The following is a 24,975-nucleotide window of genomic DNA, read 5'->3' on the forward strand; positions in this document are numbered from 1 at the left end:
GTTTTTTTGGTTTTTTTTAAATGTGGTTGTCCAGTTGTTACAGCACCATTTGTTGAATAGATTATCTTTTCTACATTGTGTTGCCTTTGCCCCATTGTCAAAGATCGGTTGACTAAGGTGGGTCTAATTCTGGGCTCTCTATTCTGTTCTGTGATGTATTTTTTTTATTCTTTCACCAACCACACTGTCTTGCTTACTGTAGCTGTACAGTCGGTCTAGAAGTTAGGTAGTGTCAATCCTCCAACTTTGTCCTTTAATATTATGTTGGCTAATCTGGGTCTTTTGCCTCCCTACAAAAACTTTACAATCAGCTTGTTTTATATCTACACAGTAAATTGCTGCAATTTTTATGGGATTGCATTGACTCTATAGGTCAAATTGGGAAGAAATGACATCTCAACATATTAAGTCCTCCTATCCATGAACAAGAAATATCACTTTATTTTTAGATTGTCTCCGACTTCTCTCATCAGTAGTTATCCTTATATAGATCTTGTACATATTTTGTTAGATTTGTACCTAGGTGTTTAATTTGGGGTGTTGCTAATGTGATTGATATTGTGTGGTTTTTTAAAAGTAAAATTAGATAGTATTTGAACATCAACTTAGAAATTTGTCTTGTTGACAGATGTTCTTGTACTTTATTCATAGATTTTTCCTTCAATTTTTTATGTGATAAAATACGTATAAAATTTGCCATTCTGTTTTTAAATGTACAGCTCAGTGGTATTAAATTCCTTCATAATATTTGCAGTTATCACCACCATTTACCTTCAAAATTCTTTTCTCTCATAGAACTGAAACTCTATAACCATCAGATAAGAACTCCCCATTTTCTTCTCCCTCCAGCCCTGCCAGCCACTTTTCTAAGTCCCTCATAGGTAGAATCATACATTATTTGTCTTTTTGTGATTGGCTTATTCCTCTTAGTATAATGTTCTCAAAGTTCCTCCATGGTGTAGCATGTGTCAGAATTTCCTTCCTCTTTAAGGCTGAATAATATTTCATTGTATGTAGCATATGCTACATTTTGTTCATTCATCCATGGATGGACACTTGGCTTGCATCCACATTTTAGCTATTGTGAATAATGCTGTTATGTACATGGGTGTACAACCGTTTCTTCAATTCCCTGCTTTTAATTCTTTTGGGTGTATATCCAGAATTGAATTGCTGGATCCTTTTGGGTGTATATCCAGAATTGAATTGCTGGATCTTCTATTTTAATTTTTTAAAGTAACTGCCATGCTATTTTTTTTATAGTGGCTGCAGCATTTTACAGTCCAATCAGCAGTGTAGAAGTGTTTTTGTATCATCACATCCTCGTCAACACTTGTTATTTTTCTTTTTCATTTTAAAATAGTAGCCATTCTAATGTATGTAAGGTGGGTTCTCATTGTCTTACTTGCAGTTCTCTGATTATTAGTGATGTTGAGCATCTTTTCATGTGCTTATTGGCCATTTGTATCTCTTTAGAGAAATGTCTGTTCTTCACATCGTCTGCCCATTTTTAAACTGGGTTGTTGTTGAGTTTTAGAATTATCTGTATATTCTGTATATTAATTTATCAGGGATGGGCGCGGTGACTCATGCCTGTAATCCCAGCACTTTGGGAGGCCGAGGTGGGCAGATCATGAGGTCAAGAGATGGAGACCATCCTGGCCAACATGGTGAAACCCTGTCTCTACTAAAAATACAAAAATTAGCCAGGCATGGTGGCACGTGCCTGTAGTCCCAGCTACTTAGGAGCCTGAGTCAGGAGAATCACTTGAACCTGGGAGGCAGAGGTTGAAGTGAGCCGAGATCACGCCACTGCACTCCAGCCTGGTGACACAGTGAGACTCCATCTCCAAAAAAAAAAAAAAAAAAAAAAAGGAATTCTTATCAGATATGATTTGCAGATTATTTTCTCCCATTCCAGAAGTTGCCTTTTTTACTCTGTTGATGTTGTCCATCTATAAAATTGAGTCTATTTTTTTTTTGTTTCCTGTGCCTTTGATGTCATATCTAAGAAATCATTGCTAAATCAATTGTTGTGAAGCTTTTGCCCTGTGTTTTCTTGTAAAAGTTTTATAGTTTTAGGTCTTCCATTTAGGTCTTTGATCTATTTTGAGTTAATTTTTTAATATGGTGTTAGGTGAGAGTCCAATTTCCTTCTTTTGCCTGTGGATATCCAGTTTTCCCAGTACCATTCATTCAAAAGACTGTCCTTTTGTTACTGAAACACCAGGGTTTCTGTCTAGGTCCTGCTGCTGCTTGGTGCACAGAAAGCCAATCACTGAGACGACAAGTATGGCCAAGAAAGAAGGCTTTAATCAGGTGCTGCAGCCAAGGAGATAGAAGCTCAGTCTCAAATCCATCCCCCTGACTGACTAAAACTAGGACTTTATATAGCAAGGAGGAAATGTAACAATATGTAAGAAAACAAAAACTAGAGAGGGGCAAGGAGGGCATCTGGTGACGTGATCTGATGAGTTCTAGTTATCTGATTCTTTTTTATATATATAGGCCTGAAGGTACTTTCCTGAGGGAAGGAACTCAGATAAAACAAATATGAGTTTCAAGTTTTAACAGCAAAAGGGTCAATTTCCATGTTTATCCAAATACAATTGTCTGTGGGACTCTTGGGTTGGTTTCACTTTTTTTTCATTGGATGATCTTGGCACCCTTGTCAAAAATTGAGACCATATCTGTGATGATTGTTTTTGTGCCCTCTATTCTGTTTCATTGGTCTATGAATATGTCTTGTCTTTATGCCAGTACTACATTGAACTTTGTAGCTTTGTATTATAGTAAATTTGATTACTGTAGCTTTGTAGTAAGTTTGGAAATTAGGAATTGTGAGTCCTCCAGCTTTGCTCCTCTTCTTCAAGATTGTTTTGGCAATTAAGTGTCTGTTAAGATTACATATGAATTTTAGGATGGCTTTTTTTTTTTTTTTTGAGACAGAATCTCACTCTGTCGCCCAGGCTGGAGTGCAGTGGCACCATCTCGGCTCACTGCAAGCTCCGCCTCCCGGGTTCGCGCCATTCTCCTGCCTCAGCCTCCCGAGTAGCTGGGACTACAGGCCCCGCCACCGCGCCCGGCTAATTTTTTGTATTTTAGTAGAGATGGGGTTTCACCGTGTTAGCCAGGATGGTCTCGATCTCCTGACCTCGTGATCCGCCCGCCTCGGCCTCCCAAAGTGTAGGGATTACAGGCGTGAGCCACTGCGCCCGGCCATTTGATGCTATTGTAAATAAACTTATAGTTTCTTTTTTTCGATTGTTCATTATTAGTGCATAGAAATGCAACTGGTTTTTATGTTAACTTTGTATCCTGCTGCTTTGCTGAATTCAGTTTTTGTAGACTGTAGGGTTTTGTACATGTAAAATCGTATCATTTGCAAGCAGAAATCGTTTTACTTCTTCCTTTTCAATTTGGATGCCTTTTATTTATTTTCCTTGACTAATTTTCTCTGGCTAGAACTTCCAGTACTGTGTTGAATAGAAGTGGTGAAATTAGGCATCCTTGCCTTTTTCCTGATCTTAGAGGGAAAGTGTTCCTTCTTTCATCATTGTGTATGATATTTGCTGTGGGTTTTGTTGTATATGGCTTTTATTAAGTAGAGGCAGTTTCCTTATATTCTTAGTTTAAGTGTTTTTATCATGAAAGGGGTGGAATTTTGTCAAATGCTTTTTCTGCATCAATCGAGCTGATCAGGTGACTTTTCCCCCCACTTTCTTCTGTTTATGTCGTGTGTTACATTGGTTTTTCATCCTTGCATTCCAGGAATAAATCTCACTTGGTCATGTGGTATAATCCTTTTAATATAAGATATGATCTGATATGTAGAAAACTGTAAGATATCACAAAAAAACTTTGAATTAATGAGTTCAGCAGAGTAGCAGAATGCAAAGTCAACACGCAGTTTACTGTTATTTCATTGAGGATTTTTGCATTAATTCATAAGTGATATTAGTCCATGGTTTTCTTTTCACATCGTGCCTTTGTCTAGCTTTGGTGTCAGGTTACTGCTGGCCTCATAGAATGACTTAGGAAGTGTTCCATCTTTAATTCTTTAGAAAAGTTTGAGAAGCAGTGGTACTAGTTCTTTTAAATGTTTGATAGAACTCACCAGTGGAACCATCAGGTGCAGGGCTTTTGTTTGCCAGGAGATTTTTGATTACTGATTCAATCTCCTTATTTGTTATAGGTCTATTCAGATTTTCCATGTTTTTGTGATTTCATTCTGATGGGTTTTATTTTTCTAGGAATTTGTCTATTTCATCTAGGTATTAATGTTTGTAATTTCAAATTCCACTTGTTCGTCGCTAGTATACTGGAAAATAATTGAGGGTTTTTTCTTCTTTTTTTTGACACAGAGTCTTGCTCTTGTTGCCCAGGCTGGAGTGCAGTGGTGTGATCTCAGTTCACTGTAACCTTCACCTCCTCCCAGGTTCAAGTGATTTTCCTGCTTCAGCTTCCTGAGTAGCTGGGATTCCAGGTGCACAGCACGACACCCAGCTAATTTTTAAATTTTTAGTAGAGATGGGGTTTCCCCATGTTGGCCAGGCTGGTCTCAAAGCCCTGACTTCAGGTCATCCACCCACCTCGGCCTCCCAAAGTGCTGGGATTACAGGCATGAGGCACCATGCCCAGCCTAGTCTTATATATTGACTATGTATCCTGCACTGTATGTATCCTGCAGTGTTGCTATGATTGCATATTAGTTCCAACAGTGTTTTTTATCTATTTATTATTTATTTATTTATTTTTGAGATGGAGTCTCGCTCTGTTGCCCAGGCTGGAGTGCAGTGGCACGTTCTTAGCTCACTGCAAGCTCTGCCTCCCGGGTTCACGCCATTCTCCTGCCTCAGCCTCCTGAGTAGCTGGGACTACAGGCTCCCACCACCATGCCTGGCTAATTTTTTTGTATTTTTAGTAGAAACGGGGTTTCACCATGTTAGCCAGGATGGTCTCAATCTCATGACCTCGTGATCCGCCTGCCGTGGCCTTCCAGAGTGCTGGGATTACAGGCATGAGCCACTGCACCCAGTCAACAGTGTTTTTGTTGATTTGGATTTTCTACGTGTACAGTCATGTCATGTATGAACAGTTTTATTTCTTCCTTCCCAATCAGAATACGCTTTCTTTCTTTTTCTTGTCTTATTTCATTAGCTAGGCCTTCCATTATGATGTTGAAAAGGAGTGGTAAGGGGATTTTCTTGGTTTGTTCCTGTTTTCTTGCCTTCATGGAGAAACTTCTGGTTTTTCACCATTAGTTAAATTCTTAGATGTAGAGATTTTGTGGATGTTCTTTATCAAATTGAAGTTTCCCTCTATTCCTAGTTTACTGAGAGTTTTTGTCATAAATGACTGTTCAATTTTGTAAAATGTTCTTTCTGCGCCTATTGATACAATCATGTGATTTTCTTCTTTTGCCTATGGATGTGATGGTTTGTATTGATTTTCAAATGTTGAAACAGCCTTGTGCACCTGGGATAAATCCTACATGATTGTGGTATATAATTCTTTTTATATACAGTCATGTGTTGCTTAACAATGGGGATACATTCTGAGAAATGTGTTAGGTGATTGTTGTATGAACATCATAGAGTGTCCTTATACAAAACCGTGACAGCATAAGCCTACTGCGCACCTAGGCTATATGGTATAGCTTGTTCCTAGGCTGCAAGCCTGTACAGTGTGTAACTGTAATGAACACTGTAGACAACTATAACACAGCAGTAAGTGTTTGTATATCTAAACATCTCAATGTAGAAAAACTACAGTAAAAGTATGGTATAAAAGATTTTTTTTAAAATGGCACACCTGTGCAGAATGCTTACCATGAATGGAGTTTGTAGGGCTGGAAGTTGCTCTGGGTGAGTCAGTGAGTAGTGAGTGACTGTGACGGTCTAGGACATTTTGTACACCACTGTAGCCTTGATAGACAACACCAAATTTATTAAAAAATATTTTTCGGTCTTCAGTAATAAATTACCTTTAGCTTACTGTAACCTTTTTCACTTTGTAAATGTTTTGATTAAAAAAACTTTTTGGCCGGGCGCGGTGGCTCAAGCCTGTAATCCCAGCACTTTGGGAGGCCGAGACGGGCGGATCTCGAGGTCAGGAGATCAAGACCATCCTGGCTAACACGGTGAAACCCCGTCTCTACTAAAGAGTACAAAAAACTAGCCGGGCGAGGTGGCGGGCGCCTGTAGTCCCAGCTACTCAGGAGGCTGAGGCAGGAGAATGGCGGGAACCCGGGAGGCGGAGCTTGCAGTGAGCTGAGATCTGGCCACTGCACCCCAGCCTGGGCGACAGAGCGAGACTCCGTCTCAAAAAAAACAACAAAAAACAAAAAACAAAAAAAACTTTTTTTACTCTTTTGTAATAACACCTAGCTTAAAACACAGACACATCGTACAGCTATACAAAAACATTTTTTCTTTATATCCTTAGCCTATATGCTCTTTCCTTTAAAATTTTTTATTTTATTAAACGTTTTTGTTAAAAACTAAGACACAATGTACACATTAGCCTACGCCTACACAGGGTCAGGATCATCAATATCACTGCCTTCCACCTCTACATCTTGACCCACTGGAAGGTCTTTAGGGGCAATAACATGCATAGAGCTGTCATCTCTTACGATAGCAATGCCTTCTTGTGGAGTGCAGTTAACTTTTTTTTAAATAAGTAGAAGGATTACACCTTGCTAAAATAATGCTAACATGTATAGCATAGTAAATACATAAACTGATAACACGGTTGATTATCAAGTATTATGTACTATATATAATTGTACGTGGTATACTTTTATACTATGGGCAGAACAGTAGTTTATTTACACCAGCATCACCACAAACATGTAAGTAATGTGTTGCGCTATGACATTGTGATGGCTACAACTTCACTAGGAATTAGGAATTTTTTGGCTCTATTATAATCTATGGGACCACCGTTGTACATGCAGTTCCTCCTTGACTGAAATGTCATGTAGTGCATGATTGTATCATTGGATTCGGTTTGCTAATATTTTAAGATTCTTGCACCTATGATCATGAGATATATTGGTCTGTAGTTTTCTATTAATGTCTTTATCTGGCTTTGGTATTAGGGTGATGCTGGCCTTATAGAATGAATTAGGAAGTATTCCTTTTGCTTCTATATTCTGAAAATTGTAGAGGATTGGTATAATCTCTTTCTTAAATGTTTGGCAGAATTCCCCCAGTAAGCCCATCTGGGCCTGGTGCTTTCTATTTGGGAAGGTTATTAATTATTGATTCAATTTATTTTATAGGAATAGGCCTGTTTAGAATTTCCATTTTTTTAAGTTTTGGTGGATTCTGTCTTTAAATAATTAGTTCAATTCATTTAGTTTATCAGATTTCTAGATATGGAGTTATTGATGGTATTCTTTTATTATCCTTTTGTTCAATACAGATCTCATAGACATGAAAAGGATAATAAAGGAACACTATCACTAAAAAGTGATCCTTTCTTTTTATCTTAGTCTAATTGGAGGCTTATCAATTTACCTTGTTGAAGAACTACCTTTTGGTTTTATTGATTTTGTTTGTTTGTTTCTCAGTTGATTTTCTGTTTTCAGTGTCATTGATTTCTCCTCTAGTTTTTATTATCTCTTTTATTCTGCTTCCTGTGGATTTAATTTGCTGCTCTTGTTACCTAAGGTGTAAGATCAGATTATTGACTTTTAGGTCTTTCTTCTTTTCTAATATATTATTTCAGTGATACAAATTTCCCTCTCTAAGCACTGCTTTGCCTGCATCCTATAATTTTGATACATTGTGTTTTCATTTCTATTTAGTTCAAATACTTTAAATTTCTCTTGAGATTTTTTATTCATGTGTTACTGTTTAGCCTTACCTATATTGAGATATTCCAATTATCTTTCTGTTGTGAATTTCTGGGTTCCATTGTGGTCTGAGAGCAGACTCTATATGATTTCTATTCTTTTAAATTTGTTAAAGTATGTTTTATGGCCCAGAATGTTCTACCTTGGTGAATATTCCATGTGAATGTGAGAAGAATGTGTATTCTGTGGTTGTTGGATGAAATATCCTATAGAAGTGAATTCTATCCAGTTGATTAATAAATAGAGTTTTGAGTTCAAGTGTGTCCTTTTTAACCTTCTGTCTGCTGGATCTTCCTACTTCTGATAGAGCAGTATTGAAGTCTACAGCTATAAAAGTAGATGCATCTATTTCTTCTTGTCATACTATTAGTTTTTACCTCATGTATTTTGATGCACTGTTGTTAAGTACATACATATTAAGAACTGTGTCTTACTGGAGAATTGAGCCCTGTATTATGTAATGCCCTTCTCTATCTAATAATATTACTTGCTTTGAAGTCTGTTAGATCTGAAACTAATTCAGGTACTTCTACTTTCTTTTGATTAGTGTTAGCATGGTGTATTTTTTTCCATCTACTGAAAAAATGTCTTTATTTAAATTGGTTTTCTTTGAGATATCATATAATTGGGTCTTATTTCTTGTCCCATTATAATTGTCTTTGAATTGGTACATTCAGATCACTGTGATTATTGATATAATTGGATTAATATCTACCATATTTGTAACTATTTTCCATTTGTCACCTTTGTTCTTTGTTGCTATATTTGTCTTCTCTTTTTTCTTACCTTTTGTGGTTTAATTGAGCATTTTTAAAAAATTTATTTTTTGTATATGTTTTTAGGGTCTCACTCTGTTGCCCAGGCTGGAGTGCAGTCGTGCAATCTCAGCTCACTGCAGCCTCAACCTCCCAGGCTTAAGCCATCCTCCCACCTCAGTCTCCCAAGTAGCTGGGCCTACAGGCATATGTCACCATACCTGGCTTTTTTTTTTTTTTAAATATTTTGTAGAGACCAGGTCTCAATATATTGCTCAGGCTGGCCTTGAACTCCTGGGCTCAAGTGATCCTCCTACCTCAGCCCCCCAAAGTGCTGGGATTACAGGTGTGAGCCACTGTCCCCAACCAACATATTTCAATATGGTTTCTTTTATCTCCCTTTGCTGGAAGCGAAAGAGATTTCTCTCCGATATTTACTGAGGGAACCTGGTTTAGCTCCTAGAAGTAAAACTCACAAAAGCGTGGGGGCCTCCGTATAACTAGGTCCTTCTGGAGTTTTTATCACTGGAACTCGTCCACACCTAGCAATTTGTCAGCTACAGTTTGTGTTTCCACCCCTCTCCCAGTTTCTGTGGAGGTTTCTGCTTCAGTCTGTTGTGATTCTCTGCATCCACCTGACTGTCTCTCCAGTTGTGGGAGCAGTGGTATATTAGTCCATTTTCACACTGCTGTCAAGAACTACCTGAAACTGGGTAATTTATAAAGAAAAGAGATTTAATGGACTCACAGTTCCACATTGCTGGGGAGGCCTCAGGAAACTTAAAATCATGGTTGAAGGGGAAGCAAGGCACTTCTTACATGGTGGCAGGAGAGAGAGAGAGAGAGAGCAAAGAGGGAAGTGCCACTTTTAAATAATCAGATCTCATGAAAACTTACTATCATAAGAACAGATGGGAAACTGCCCCTATGATCCAATCACTGCCCACTGGGTCCCTTCCCTGACACGGGATTACAATTTGAGATGATATTTAGGTGGGGACACAGAGCCAAAGCATATCAAGTGGATTCTCCTGTGACCTCACCGAAGTTTTTGAGAAATACATGCACATGTATTTTTTATATCAAGAGCAGGCAAGTATAATGCTAAACAAGAAGTTAATAGAAACTGCATGTTTCCTCCCCTCTTTGAAAATACATTAGCAATTGTTTTTAGATAGAGTGCACATTTCCTGGAGTCATTGTTTAAGAATAATAGACAAACAGGCTGGGCATGGTGGCTCACACCTGTAATCCCAGCACTTTGGAAGGCCAAGGTGGTTGGATCACCTTGAGGCCAGGAGTTCCGAGACCAGTCTGGGCACCATGGCAAAACCCCGTCTCTACTAACAATACAAAAATTAGCCAGGAATGGTGGCGTGCACCTGTAATCCCAGTTACTGGGGTGGCTGAGGCAGGAGAATTGCTTGAACCCAGGAGTCAGAGGCTGCAGTAAGCCAAGATCACGCCACTGCACTCCAGCCTGGACAACAGAGTGAGACTCTGTCTTAAAACAAACAAAAAAACAAAGACACTACAAAGCCACTTTGCTTTTCATGAATTGAAAATCATTACATGGTGTTGTCAGGAGATCTTAGACTCTGTGAAAGGCATTTTCCAGAGAGTCGCCCAAAATTGGAAGGGTGTCGGGGGGCTGAAATGCCTAGGCAGATATGATGGGTTTGATGTAGTAAAGAGTAAGGAGTCACCAATGTGTCTTAGCAAGGGAATACTCTAAAAAGCATGTTTTAAGAAGAGATTCTACCATCTTTGTCCTGGGTGTGGGTTCATAGAGAAAACCTAGCATCATAAAACAAGCAAGGAAAACCATGGATTATGAAAGGATCTTTCTACAAAGAGTAATTAGTACTTCTCTATTTTGCAGACTCTCTCAGTACCTTCAGAATATTTACAGCCTTCCCAAATGTAATGTGTACCCTTCTCAAGACTATGCATAATGCAGTCACTTAAAAGTTGTGCTATGTTTTACATAGACTGACAGGTTCTTGTTCAAATTCGTTGTGATAGCATCTTTTCATTTTCTTTTGGGGTAGTTTTAAATACATTTTCCTTTTTAAGAAGGCTAGGATGTTTGGGGGAAAAATCCTCATACTTTTTATAAGCCACTTACTCTCATAATGCAGATTAACTTCACAGCACGTAAAAAGAATACTGGAGAACCCTTGCATGATTAAATATGTCCCTAGAGGATTAAATTTTTCCACATATTTATAAGCCAGTGCTATTGATAATGTTCCAGCATTAAACTTTCTGTACATCCTCATTATGGAGGAGGCCTTTTTTTCTTCGTTCTGCCCTTGAGGTTAGTTTTTCCATGGTCAGATATGTAGCACTATAAAATTATCTGTGGAAACATACAATCTGAATGTTTAACTGGAGTCTAAGTATCATGTCTGGGACTGTTCCAATTTTTGTTCAAAGATGTCAGTTTTTCAGACTTATTTGTTCTTTTGTCTTACTGGAAACCTGGCAGAAGGTAGCTATTTACAGGCATATCTTAGAGATATTATGGGGTTTGTTCCAGACCACCACAATAAAGCTAATATCGCAGTAAATTAAGTCTCACAATTTCTTTGGTTTCTCAGTGCATATAAAAGTTATATTTTTACTATACTGTAGTCCATTAAGTGTTTAATAGCGTTATGTCTAAAAATACATGCATACCTTAAGTAAGACAAAATACTTTTTTTTTTTTTTTTTTTTTTGCTAAAAAATGCTAACAATTATTGAGCTTTCAGCAAGTTGTAATCTTTTTGCTGGTGGAGGTTCTTGCATTGATATTGATGGTGGCCACCTGATCAGGGTGGTAGTTGCTAAACGTTGGGGTGGCTGTGGCAGTTTCTTAGAAAAAGACAAGTTTGTTGCAGCAGTTGGCTTTTCCTTTCAGAAAAGATTTCTCTGTAGCATGCAGCGCTGTTTGATAGCATTTTACCCACAGCAGAACTTCTTTAAAATTGGAGTTGTCCTCTCAAACCCTGCTGCCACTTTATCAACATGATGTTCTAAATCCTTAGTTGCAACAGTGTTCACAGCATCTTCATCAGGAATAGATTTCCATCTAGAAACCACTCTCTTTGCTTACCTGTAAGAAGCAACTCCTCATCTGTTCAAGTTTGATCCTGAGATTGCAGCAATTCAGTCACGTATTCAGGCTCCACTTCTAGTTCTCTTGCTTTTTTCACCACATCTGCAGTGACTTTCTCTTGAACCCCTCAAAGTCATCCATGAGGTTGGAATCAACTTCTTTCTTTTTTTTTTTTTTTTTGAGACGGAGTCTTGCTTTGTCACCCAGGCTAGAGTGCAGTGGCCGGATCTCAGCTCACTGCAAGCTCTGCCTCCCAGGTTCATGCCATTCTCCTGGCTCAGCCTCCCTCGTAGCTGGGACTACAGGCGCCCGCCACCTCGCCCGGCTAGTTTTTTGTATGTTTTAGTAGAGACGGCGTTTCACCATGTTAGCCAGGATGGTCTCGATCTCCTGACCTCGTGATCCGCCCGTCTCGGCCTCCCAAAGTGCTAGGATTACAGGCTTGAGCCACCGCGCCCGGCCTGGAATCAACTTCTTTCAAACTCCTTTTGATATTGATATTTTGACCTCCTTCCATGAACCACGAATGTTCTTACTGGTATCTAGAATGGTGAATCCTTTCCAGAAGGTTTTCAATTTACTTTGATCGGATTCATCAGAGAAATCACTCTGTATGGCAGCTATCGCCTTATTAAATGTATTTTTTAAATAATAAGTCTTGAAAATCAAAATTACTCCTTGGCACAAGGGCTGCAGAATGGATATTGTCTTAGCAGGCATGAAAACAACATTTATCTCTTTGTACATCTGGATGACCAGGTACATTGTCAGTGAGCAGTAATATTTTGAAAGGAACCTTTTTTTCTGAGCAGTAGGTCTCAACAGTGGGCTTAAGATATTCAGTAAACCATGATGTAAACAGATGTGCTGTTACCCATGTTTTGTTGTTTGTTATAGAGCACAGGCAGAGAAGTTTTGGAATAATTTTTAAGGGCTCTAGAATTTTTAGAATGGTCAGTAAGCATTGGCTTCAACTTAAAGCCACCAGCTGCTTTGGCCTTGACCAAGAGAGTCAGCCTATTTTTTGAAGCTTTAAAGCCAGGCATTGACTTCTCTTCTGTAGTTACGAAAGTCCCAGATGGCATCTTCTTCCACTAGAAGGTGGTTTCATCTATGTTAAAAATCTGTTGATCAGCCACATCTGTTTTCTGAGCTCGATCTCATAATAACGTGTTGCAGCTTCTACATCAGTACTTACCGCTTCACCTCTCACTTTTATGTTATGGAGACACCTTCTTTCCTTAAACCTCATTAGCCAACCTCTGCTAGCTTCCAGCTATGCTTCTGTAGCCTCCTTACCTCTCTCAGCCTTCATAGAAGTAAAGAGACTTTGAGTTTTACTCTGGATTAGGCTTTGGCTTAAGGGGATATTGTGGCTGGTTTGATCTTCTAGACCACTAAAACTTTCTCTGTAGCTCTTTCACTTTCTTATTTTTGTGTGTTCATTGGAGTAGCACTTCTAATTTCCTTCTAGAACTTTCTCTGTGCATTAACAACTTGGCTGTTTGGTGCAAGAGGTGTAGCTTTTTTTTTTTTTTTTTTTTTTTTTTAGTATGTCTCAGCTTTTGACATGCATTCCTCACTATGCTTAATCATTCCTAGCTTTTTTTTTTTTTTTTTTTGCAGACAGAGTCTCACTCCGTTGCCCAGGCTGGAGTACAGTGGCGCAATCTCAGCTCATTGCAACCTCTGCCTCCCGGGTTTAAGCGATTCTCTTGCCTCAGCCTCCCAAGTAGCTGGGATTGCAGGCGTGCACCAAAACGCCCAGCTAATTTTTGTATTTTTAGTAGAGTTGGGGTTTTCACCATGTTGGCCAGGCTGGTCTTGAACTTCTGACCTCAAGTGATCCACCCACCTCGGCCTTCCAGAGTGCTGGGATTACAAATAGGCATGAGCCACCGTGCCTGGCCCATTTCTAGCTCTTGATTTAAAGTGAGAAATGTGTGACTCTTCCTTTCACTTGGACACTTTGAGGCCATTGTAATTGGCCTGCTTTCAGCATTGTTTTGTCTCAGGAAATAGGCCAGAGGAGAGGGAGAGAGATGGAGGAATGACCAGTTGGTGAATTGGTCAGAACACATACAACATTTATCTACTAAGGTCACCATCTTATATAGGTACAGTTTGTGGTGCCCCAAAACAGTTACAATAGTAACACCAGAGGTCACTGATCACAGATCACCACAACAGATATAATAATAATGAAAAAGTTTGAAATATTGTGAGAATTACCAAAATGTGACAGAGAGACGCGAAGAGAGCACATGCTGTTGGAAAAATGGTATTGATTACTTTGCTCAATGCAGGGTTGCCACAACTTTCAATTTTTTTTTTTTAATCACTAAATATGTAGTACTTACCATTTCAAAAAAGGTCATTTAATTTCAGTGCACATTTTTCCTGACGTAATATTCTGGTTTATAAGGAATCTTGTTATTACTGAGGGATTGAGTTATTTATTAAATGACATTTTTTTTTCAAGTGTTAGGTTGTCAAATTAATTTCCCGTGGCTAATCAGCCTGGGCTTGACTGTACGCACATAATGGTCCTCCACTCCCCCAGCTCTCCAGGACTTGCAGTCTCTCTGATCCCACCAGCCTACAGGTCTTTTCTTTTCTTTGTTTTCTTTTTTTTTTTTTTTTTTGAGACGGAGTCTTGCTCTGTCGCCCAGGCTGGAGTGCAGTAGCGCGATCTTGGCTCACTGCAACCTCTGCCTCCTGGGTTCACACCATTCTCCTGCCTCAGCCTCCTGAGTAGCTGGGACTACAGGCGCTCGCCACCACGCCCGGCTGATTTTTTGTATATTTTGTAGAGACGGGGTTTCACGTATCAGCCAGGATGATCTCGATCTCCTGACTTCAAGATCTGCCCACCTCAGCCTCCCAAAGTGCTGGGATTACATACGTGAGCCACACTGCACCTGGCTGCCTGCAGGTCTTTTCTTACCAGCCAGGACTCTTTCCCAGTCTCTTCAGTGGTGTTCACCAGACCCTCAGTTTCTCTGACTTTAACCTTTTGATCCTTATTCTGCCAGTCCCTTAGCTTAGATGGGTTCTTAATTTCTTTTCTCCCCAAATTTTTATTTTCTGTCCTGACCAGAGGCATCAGATTGTTCTACACTGTTGAGATGTGCCAGTCAGCATCTCTTCTTCCACTCTCTGCACAGCTGGGCCTCAGGGTCGCCACTCTTCTCAAGCCCCATAGTCTAACCCTTCTCGGGTCACACAGGACTTCCTGCCTGCTATCTAGACCCTGGAGCTCCCCTGCCCCCTGTCCCCTGGTCCCTTCACTTTTCACTGCTGCAGCTTTGCTCATCCTTCCCTCCTCATTCCTGCCCCTGGGGGAGAGCTGCCCCTCCTTTCCAGTGCCAACCTCTTCATCAGTGCTTTAGAGTTCTGCTTCAGCACTAAACAAAAACACAAACCAACTAAATTAAGATTTTAATATTTTTATATTAATATTTAAAATTGTTTAATTTTTATAAATGTTAAATAACATTTGGTTTTAAGAAATATTAAATATTTAATTTTAATAAATATTGTTTATTAACATTAAATAAAGGTGATCAGGTGGGAGGATCACTTGAACCCAGGAGGTTGAGACTACAGTAAGCTATGATTGTGCCACTGCACTCGAGCCTAGGTGACAGAGCGAGACTGTCACCAAAAACAAAAAAAAGAAACCAGAACTGTTTGCAGCAACAAAAGTTAGAAAGCACTACCCTTTAACAGAGAGCTGATTAAATTATGGTGTATTTATTATTGGTGGCAAATTTTAATAAATATTAATTTTTAATAAGTATTTTTAAAAAATATTAATAAATATTGAGTAATATTTAATATTAAGTAACACATGCACATGGATTTAAAAATTAAAGTAGTATAAAATAATCTACAGAGGCTACTATTTGATGCCAGTTTGTGTGTATATGCATTCTTCCATAGATGATACATGCATAAACAAGTATGTACATCCATGCATTTCTTCCTCTTCCTGTCTCCTCCTTCCACTCTTTTTGAACACAAATACTATCTATACACAGTCTGGATATTGCTTTTTAAATATATTGCTATGTTTTGGAAAACAATTTGCGTCAGTATTATAAGACCTGCCTCGTTCCTTTAATAGATACAAAATATGTATTATTATTATTTTTTTTTTTCTGAGACTCTGTCACCCAGGCTGGAGTGCAGTGGCGTGATCATAACTCATTTCAGCCTCAACCTCCTGGGTTCAGGTGATCCTTCCACTTTAGCTTCCCAAATGGCTGGGATTGCAGGTGCACTCCACCATGCCTGGCTAATTTTTAAATTTTTTGTGGAGTTGAGGTCTCACTATGTTGCCCAGGTTGCGCCTGAACTCCTAAGCTCAAGCAGTCCTCCTGCCTTGGGCACCCAAAGTGCTAGGATTACAGGTGTGTGAGCCATCGTGCCTAGCCCAAACAGTGTTTCAGTAAGCTTCCTTACAATGGAAGTCTTTGTGCCCATGTACAACTTTATCAGTATGAAGTCTTAAAAGTGGAATTGCTGGATTAAAGGGTGCCTACATTTTCATCTTCTAAAAAGAGAAATTCTGTTTCTTGTATTATTACTGTTCCGGTCTGTTTATGCATTGTTGATTTCTTAGGTATGTCTTCAATGTCTGCTATCTTTTTAAAGCATTCATCTCTTTATTTCTTGTGAGTTCTGAGAGAATTTCTGAGGCATTCTGGTTCAGCGTTCTACATTTCACAGTCCCTGTGATCACTGAATTCCTAAATGTGATACTCATTGTTTGTTTCTAAGAACTCTTTACTGTTCTCATGCTGTTCTCCTCTCAAGTGTACAGGCCTTTTATTTTTTAACTTTTTATTGAAGGATAACATATATCCAAAAAAAAAAACCACACAAATCTTGTGTTCAACTTAATGAATTCTCAAAAAATACACCTTATGTAACCAATGCTTAGATAAACAAGTTATTACCAGCACCTTGGAATGTCCCTTGTGCCCCTTACAGTCTCTCTGTGGGTAGCCACTATCTTTTCTTCTAACACCACACATTCATATTGCCTATTTCATTTTAATTTTATATAAATGTAATTATACAGTACATACTGCTACTCCTTTCTTTCGTGTAACATTATGTTTGAAGGTAGTTTGTTCTCACTGATATATAGTATTCCATTGCATGACTATACCACAATCCATCTGTTCATTCTACTGTTGATGGTCACCTCAGTGGTTTCTAGTTTTGGGCTATCATGAATAGCGCTGCTATGGACACTTTTGTTTGTGTCTTCCGGTGCACATATGTACACATTTTTGTTGGGTGTGTATACACATAGAGTAGAATTGCTGCATCATAGGACATAGAGTCCTGGTTGTTCCACATCCTTGCCAGCACTTGGTATTTTCTTTGTCATTTTAATCTTTTTGATAGGTGCAAAGTAGTGTTTCATTGTGGTTTCAGTGTTCATATCTCTAAATACTCATGCTATTGAGCCCATTTTCATGTTTATTGGCTCTTCGGATATCCTCTTTTGTGAAGTACCTATTGAAATTTATTTTTCCGTTTTAAAATTATTTTAAAAAAATATATTCGGCTAGCTGGTATGTCACATTTTTTTGAGAAAATCCTTTTGCCCCTCCCTTCCCATTTATCCTTTTAAATTTATTTTCTTGGCTTTTCTTTCACCTGTTTTCTAACCAGTGAACTTTAGGGCCACTAACTAATCCTAACTCTTCTAGAATTTTTAGTGAATTTGCATGAAACTTAATTTATTGAGAAAACATTGATATGCAAACTGGAAGATAATGTTATTGTCATTCTAAGAAGGGAAAAGATGATAAATACTAAGCCACTTTTAGTTTTTTGGCCACTAGATTGCATTTTATCCCCATATTTAATTCTCATTTTAATTTTATTTTTGACAAGAGCTTTTTAGAAGTGAAAGTCTTTTAATTTGCATTTTAAGTCTGGAGCCTCCTTTTTAAAAAATGTAAATGTTTTACAGGTTCTTGATCAATATGAACGAGAAGGATTTAACTTCCTAGCCAAAGTGTTTAATTCTTCACATTCCTTCTTGGAAGACTTGACTGGTCTTACATTGCTGCATCAAGAAACCCAAGCTGCCGAGGTAGGAACAAAACAAGCTTTCTATAGTGAAGACTGACATGCTTAAAACTATTTGATATTCGCCATATGGAAAAGGAAGATAGCAATTAATTTTAATTTTTGTAACTTAGAGCAAATATCACTAAATAAGTCTGCTAGTTACCAGATAACAAATAACCTTCAGCAAGTGCTGGATACTGATGTGTGTAGGTTGCTGTCCAGTAGGTGCCTAATACACAAAATCACTGTGATAAAGGAAGTATAGGTTGTAGATTTCCAGGCATCTCTTGTCCTTACTGAAGATCTGCATGTGTATGGCCATTGGAGAGATTTGGCTTTAATGTCCATATATCAAAATGTAAGTTGGTGAAGACATTGGACTCCAGCTATGTTCTTTAGAAAGAAGGTATTGGACTCTGGCCATGTTCTGATCAGAAAGAACATGCCTGGCTTGCTCATGATTTGATCAGTCTTCATAGACCCTGAACCGCACCATGAAATGGCTTCCCCAGACACAACCCAAGAGGGCCATGCTTTGTTTCTCAGCTAGAATATTTTGCAGATCTTAATTTCCTGGGTCATTGCATCATTTTTTTTTTCTTTTAAAACTGAGTTTAAGAAATAAATTATTGGCCAGGCGAGGTGGCTCACACCTGTAATCCAAGCACTTTGAGAGGTCAAGATGGTGGGTCACAAGGTCAGGAGTTTGAGACCAGCCTGGCCAACATGGTGTGAAACCCTGTTTCCACTAAAATAAGAAAATTAGGTGGGTGTGGTGGCAGGCGCCTATAATCCCAGCTACTTGGGAGGCTGAGGCAGGAGAATTGCTTGAATCCTGGAGGCAGAGGTTGTGGTGAGCCGAGATTGTGCCATGCATTCCAGTCCGGGTGACAGTGTGAGACTCTGTCTCAAAAAAAAAAAAAAAAAAATTTTTGTTTTTTCCAAATGCTCACTGTTCTTAGAAAAGGGATTGCTGTGTATGGTGGTAGAGCTATTTGGATCACTTGGCAAAATGTGTGCAGTTCCTTAGAATTGATGAGTGAGATTAAATCAATATCTTTCCCCTTAGTTACCTGGGTAAAGAAACTATGAGGAGAAATGTAGCTTATGGAGTGTTTCCACAAACTACATAAGGAAAACTTTGACTTCCTGTGTCCTGCAGGGGTATTGCACTTGCCATTAGTCCTTTTCGAGTCACAATTCTTCCCACCAACTAAAGAGAAATATATAAATTATTTCTAGCGAGGTGGCAAAACTCCCCCAGCCATCTTGTCAAATGATTGCATGGGTGCAAAGATCTATAAACTCCTCCATAGGTTGCATATCCTTACCATTCAGGGAGGCCCCAAGTTGTCAATGAATAGATGGCCAGGCCCAATACTGGACTAGCCAGTGGTGAAAGGGCTGCTGTTTGGAGAGGTGGAGCTAGCGCTGAGTATAGGAAGACCATGTGGAAATACCAAAGTCAGATCTTTTGGAGCTTTGAGCAGATTGTGAGATTTTCAGGTACACCAGGGAGGCAAGATAGTACATCTCTAGTGCTGGACTTACAACTGAAGGCAGTCCTTCTTTAAATTGTTTTAGTGTCCCCTGGGCATTAAACAGATGCAGTCTTCCACTTATGGCCAATAGTTAGAGCCACAGAGAGTCTATTTCAAGTTTCAGGAGATGAATGGCATCTCTGCCGCTCTTTGAGAGACTTTAAGGTATTTTTCCCCTGAATTGTAATTGGGTTCCCAGGCAGGGTTCAGAACATTGTGTTTATTGTCTGCCTTATTATCTTTTAAGCAGTGCTGTACTGCCTGATGGTATGGAAGAGGTAACATAGATGTTTGCAAACATGCAGTCATTTGATGAGATGGCTAAGGGAGTTGTGCCACCCAGCTAGAAGTAATTTACATATTTGTTTAGTTAGCTAGAACAATTTCAACTTGAAATTGACCCACTTTTTCCCTCTAAAACAGAGCAGATGCTAGAATAGTGGGCAGGTTTCTAGATTTAACCTGATTTATCTTACATTTTAGTTTGTCAAACCTTAATGGCTTTTTCAAAGACTTAGAGAAAGTTTAAAAGCAATAGTGACTAAATAGATGGTGGAGCCGAAGGGAGCGTGGTTTCATCCATGAGCCTGAGTTTTCTTTTTGAATTTTCCTCTACTAAATTATATCTTTAGCTTTGGAGTCATATGTCACATCAAATTTTAGATTAGAGATGGTAAACTGGTTGGCCTATGAGCCAGATATGGCTTGCAGGTATGTATTTTTTGGCCTGCTCTATATGTTAAATTTTGAATAAAGCCATCATTTAAAAATCACAAGTTTTAGGCTAGGCGTGGTGGCTCACAGCTATAATCCTAGCACTTTGGGAGGCTGAGGCGGGCAGATCACCTGAGGTCAGGAGTTCAAGACCAGCCTGGCCAACATGGTGAAACCCCGTCTCTACTAAAAATGCAAAAATTAGCTGGGCATGGTGGCACATGCCTGTAATCCCAGTTACTCGGGAGGCTGAGGTGGGAGAATGACTTGAACCCGGGAAGCAAAGGTTGCAGTGAGCCAAGATTGCACCACTGCACTCCAGCCTGGGTGACAGAGCAAGACTCCATCTCAAAAAAAAAGAAAAAAAAGAAAAATCACAAGAGGGTCTGAATTTCCCATTTCCAACTTTGGAAAATCAAATCTGAGAACTCCAGACATGCATCTCTTAATAGTGATGGTTAGCTAGAGCCAAGAAGCAAACTTTATAGATCACACACTTGATATAAAATTTAAAGGTATTGCAAAATATTCTGGGCTGGACACAGTGGCTCATGTCTCTAATCCTAGCACTTTGGGAGGCCAAGGCGGGCAGAGTGCCTGAGCTCAGGAGTTTGAGACCAGCCTGGGCAACACAGTGAAACCCCATCTCTACTAAAAATACAAAAAACTAGCCCGGCATGGCAGCATGCGCCTGTGGTCCCAGCTCCTCAGGGATGAGGCAGGAGAATTGCTTGAACCTGGGAGGCAGATGTTGCAGTGAGCTGAAATCACGTCATTGAATTCCAGCCTGGGCAACAGAGTGAGACTCCATCTCAGGAGAAAAAAAAAAAATTATGTGAAAAAGGGAATCTTCCTTCTATAACTGTCCCCTTAGCTCCTCAGTTCTTTCCTGGAGACAAACACTGTTGTTACTTTCTTGCCCAGAGATATTCTTTAGGTTATATTCTTTATTTAGATATGCCCTTTAGTAGGTGACCCTTAATAGGTATTTGAGTTTATAACCCCTGTCTTCAAAAATGATCATTTTTCTTAACTCTGAATAGGACTGTGTTTTAAGATAAGGTTTGAAATACAGTACGTAGTAGAGGACCTCATAGCAACAAAAATTGTTATAACTACATCATTTTAGATTACTTGGAAAAATATGTGTGTAAGCAAAATATATAAATATATATTATATATATGTAAATATACCTTTACATATATCTGTGTAAAAGTGTTTTGATTTACATACTTGATTCCCAATGCGTTTACAGGTGGTCACTAATAAAAACACAGAATTCTGCATTCTAGTTAGAAAGGCCTCCACTTATTTATTTTAGCAACACAATCAAAATGCTAAATTAATTCTCATTTTGGGTTAACCGTTTCCATCAATCAACATTGGAATTGCAAACGATTCAACTAGATAATTATATGACATTACCATTATATATCTTGTTTATAAAATATGTGTTTAAAAAATGTACTGAACATCTTTTGAAAATCTGATACTAAGCATTGTGCTAGTAACTGAATACAGAACTTAATGAGACGCTGACCCTCATGGGCTCATAGTCTAGTGTGAGAAACTGACATGTAAATAGTGAGCTCTAATGCAATAAAAAATGTTTTAGTCATTTGTATATTAAGTGCTGAGAGAGCAGTTACTTCTGCCTAGGGGAATAGGGATGTCAAAAGCTTCACAGGAAGAGAACAAATATTTCACTTAGTTTTAAAGGATGAATAGACTATTTTTAAAAATAAAAGTTGGATTTTGGCAGAGGAAGAGTAGAGAAGGGAAGGGCAAGAGGCCTAGGGCGTTCTAGACTGAATAAAGGTCTCTGAGGCCAAGTCTTTAGTATATTATTCAAAATCATGAGTAGTATGATGTACTTGGAGCCAGAGTTACCTGAAGTCAACATAATGTTTTTTAATAACAGCTTTATTGAGTTATAATTCACATACCATAAAACACACCATTTTGGCCAGGCGCGGTGGCTCACACCTGTAATCCCAGCACTTTAGGAGACCGAGGTGGGTGGATTACTTGAGGTCAGGAGTTCGAGACCAGCCTAGCCAACATGGCAAAACCTTGTCTCTACTAAATATACAAAAATTAGCCTTGCGTGGTGGCGGGCGCCTGTGTTCCCAGTTACTCAAGAGACTGAGGCAGGAAAATCACTTGAACCCGGGAAGCAGAGGCTGCAGTGAGCTGAGATCGCACTGTTGCACTCCAGCCTGGGCAACAAGGGCGGGCGGAGTGGGGGAACAACCACACACACACATACCCTTTTAAAGTGTGCATTTCAGTGGTTTTTAGTATATTCACAGAGTTGTGCAACCATTACCACTCTCTCAGTTTAGAAAATTTTCATCCCCCTCACCCAAAACAAACTCTGAACCTATTAAATGGTCACTCCCCATTCCCTCCTTCCAGCCCCTGACAACCACTAATCTTCTTTCTGTCTGTAAGGATTTTCTATTCTGGACACATCACATAAATGATCCTTTGTGTCTGGCATCTTCTATTTAGCACGATGTTTTTAAGGTTTATCCATGTTGTTGTAAGGTACGTAGTTGTTTTTTATTTAAAGTCTCAATGCTATTAAAATTTTCCATATTCTTTGCACCTGTGGTCTGTCTCCCTAAATATAGCCCCATTTATGAAGGAGGAATGCAAAGCTGATCCAACTGGAGACTACAGATTCCTTTATATTCATAGAAAGGGGCACATAGTAATGAATTGGAAGCTATACCCAAGCTAGAATTGTCTAGATTTAGTGAGATTGACTAATGCAACTCAATTTTTTGCACTCATCCCCTGTCCATCCGATACCTGAAAATGATTGCAATGATTTTAAACTAGGTTACTGGTATCATCATACTGCTGTTGAGATTAGCAGGCAAATTACCAAGTTAGTTTTTATTGGAGGAGAGGTCAAGATCTGAGGGTGCAGAGTGGAGACTGGGGACCAGGCTGACAAAGATGAGTTTGTTTTAGGTAGTGATGACTTTGAGGTCATGGGATAAGTGAGTGAAAATGACTGGCTGGCATTGGAGATGGGATGGAGATGGAGCTTGGAGAAAAAGAAGAGCACTAGTAAATTGATTTAGCTAGACAAAGGAGGTTTAGCCTGTTCCATTTAGCACAGTGAGGAGAGGCTAAAGAGCTAGGATGCAATAAAAAAAAATTTTAATGAGAAATGTGTGTGGTAGATTAATTTTATCTCAAGTTATAGATTAAAAATTTTAAATACCACATAAATGCCATTTGCCTTTGCTAGTGTTATATTTTATGAAGAAAGGGCCTTGCATAAGAGTGATATACTGGACTTCGGGGACGCGAGGGAGAAGCTTGGGAGGGGGGTGAAGGATAAAAAACTACATACATAATGGGTGCTGTGTACACTGTTTGAGTGACAGGTGGACTAAAATCACAGAAATCACCACTAAAGAACTTAACTGTATATCCAAAAATCACCTGTACCCCAGAAACTATTGAAATTTTTAAAAAGGGGACTTGGACAGATACCCATATTCTTTGCAAAATTGTAGTTGCATTCTGCTCATGGGGGATTAGGAGTTTCCATGGAAGAAAGGCCCCACTCAGCTTTGTCCCCTCTTAAAATGTTGCCTTGTGAATTAGGGAATTTTGCATAAAGTTCTGACCTTTACTTCCAAGACCTTTACTGAGAATGGGTTTGGATACTTGGAGATTGATCCTGACTCCCTGTCCCTCCTTGATCTTTATTTAGCCTATTTGGAACCCAGGGAAATGGCCTTAAAGTTGATGAACCACAGGGTGTCCAAGTCATGGGGCTACTGAGGTTCTCACCAAGTATCTTTTAAATTGCTGCATTTGGGATGGGTGCAGTGGCTTATTATACCTGAAATCCCAGCACTTTGGGAGGCTGAGTTGGGAGGATTGCTTGGGTTCGGGAGTTTAAGGCCAGCCTGGGCAAGATGGTGAGCCTCTGTCCCTATTTAAGAAAATTAGAAATTAGCCAGGCATGGTGCCACACCAGCTACTTATAATGCTGAGACAGGAGGATCACTTGAGCCCAGGAGTTTGTGGCAGACAGTAATCTATGATTGTGCCACTGTACTCCAGCCTGGGTGACAGAGCAAGACCTTGTCTCTTATTTTAAAAACAAATAAATGAATAAATAAATAGATAAATAAATAAATAAAAAGCTGCATTTGTTGAAGAAAGGCTCAGTCTAAATCAAACATATGAACACTTTAGCCATGTTCCATAAAATTTGCTGTGACTTACCTTCTTAGAGTTATTTCTCATCCTATGAGTAGAATACGTATCAGTTCATATGTATTTATTTGTTCCAGCTGTGGGTTCAACATCATACTCTGAGAAATGGCAAAATATTTGCTAACTGAATCTAACTCTAGAGATAAGACTAATTTGTAAGAGAGTTAATAAAACAAGCTATATTGGTATATCCTTGAGAAATTCAAATTCCCAAGTCCCTTTACCCAACTTCCCTGAACTACTTCATTCCTATTCATGAAAGTTTGCATGTTCCATGATTCCAGGATTAATTTTAGACTGTTTTACTTCCTTGCCTTGACCATATTATCAGTATTTGATGTTGTACCATGCAGTTATGAGTTCAGGGTTGCAATTACAGTGCACCATTAACATAATTTGCATTTTGTCAAGGTTGTGCTAAACAGAACTTCCTTTCTTCAGATATGGGGATTAATGAATGATCTAAAAAGAAAGTTTAGCAACAACCATAACACAGGCTATAAAATCATAAACAGACCAGCAGAAATGAATAGGGCTGAGCTGATGAATTGATTATGAATTAAAATGTAGATTATGATTCATTCACTATAGAACTCAGAATTCTAGAATATGTCCATTTCTCCCATAGCCAGAAAGTCATATGAAAAATATTA

At 38.9% G+C, this 24,975-nt stretch overlaps 1 protein-coding gene across 5 annotated transcripts in view; it reads left to right on the forward strand.

Annotated features, from left to right (window-relative positions):
• Positions 1-24,975, forward strand: part of ATG7 (autophagy related 7) — a 268,195-nt gene that overhangs the window by 131,618 nt on the left and 111,602 nt on the right. For all 5 annotated transcript variants that reach the window (XM_050781456.1, XM_050781457.1, XM_050781459.1 and 2 more), the window contains one exon: positions 17,718-17,840. In XM_050781456.1, the coding sequence (XP_050637413.1) occupies positions 17,718-17,840 (123 nt within the window). The remainder of the gene's footprint in view (positions 1-17,717; positions 17,841-24,975) is intronic.

This window comes from Macaca thibetana, chromosome 2 (assembly GCF_024542745.1).
Source record: "Macaca thibetana thibetana isolate TM-01 chromosome 2, ASM2454274v1, whole genome shotgun sequence".
NCBI classification, from domain to species: Eukaryota; Metazoa; Chordata; class Mammalia; order Primates; family Cercopithecidae; genus Macaca; species Macaca thibetana.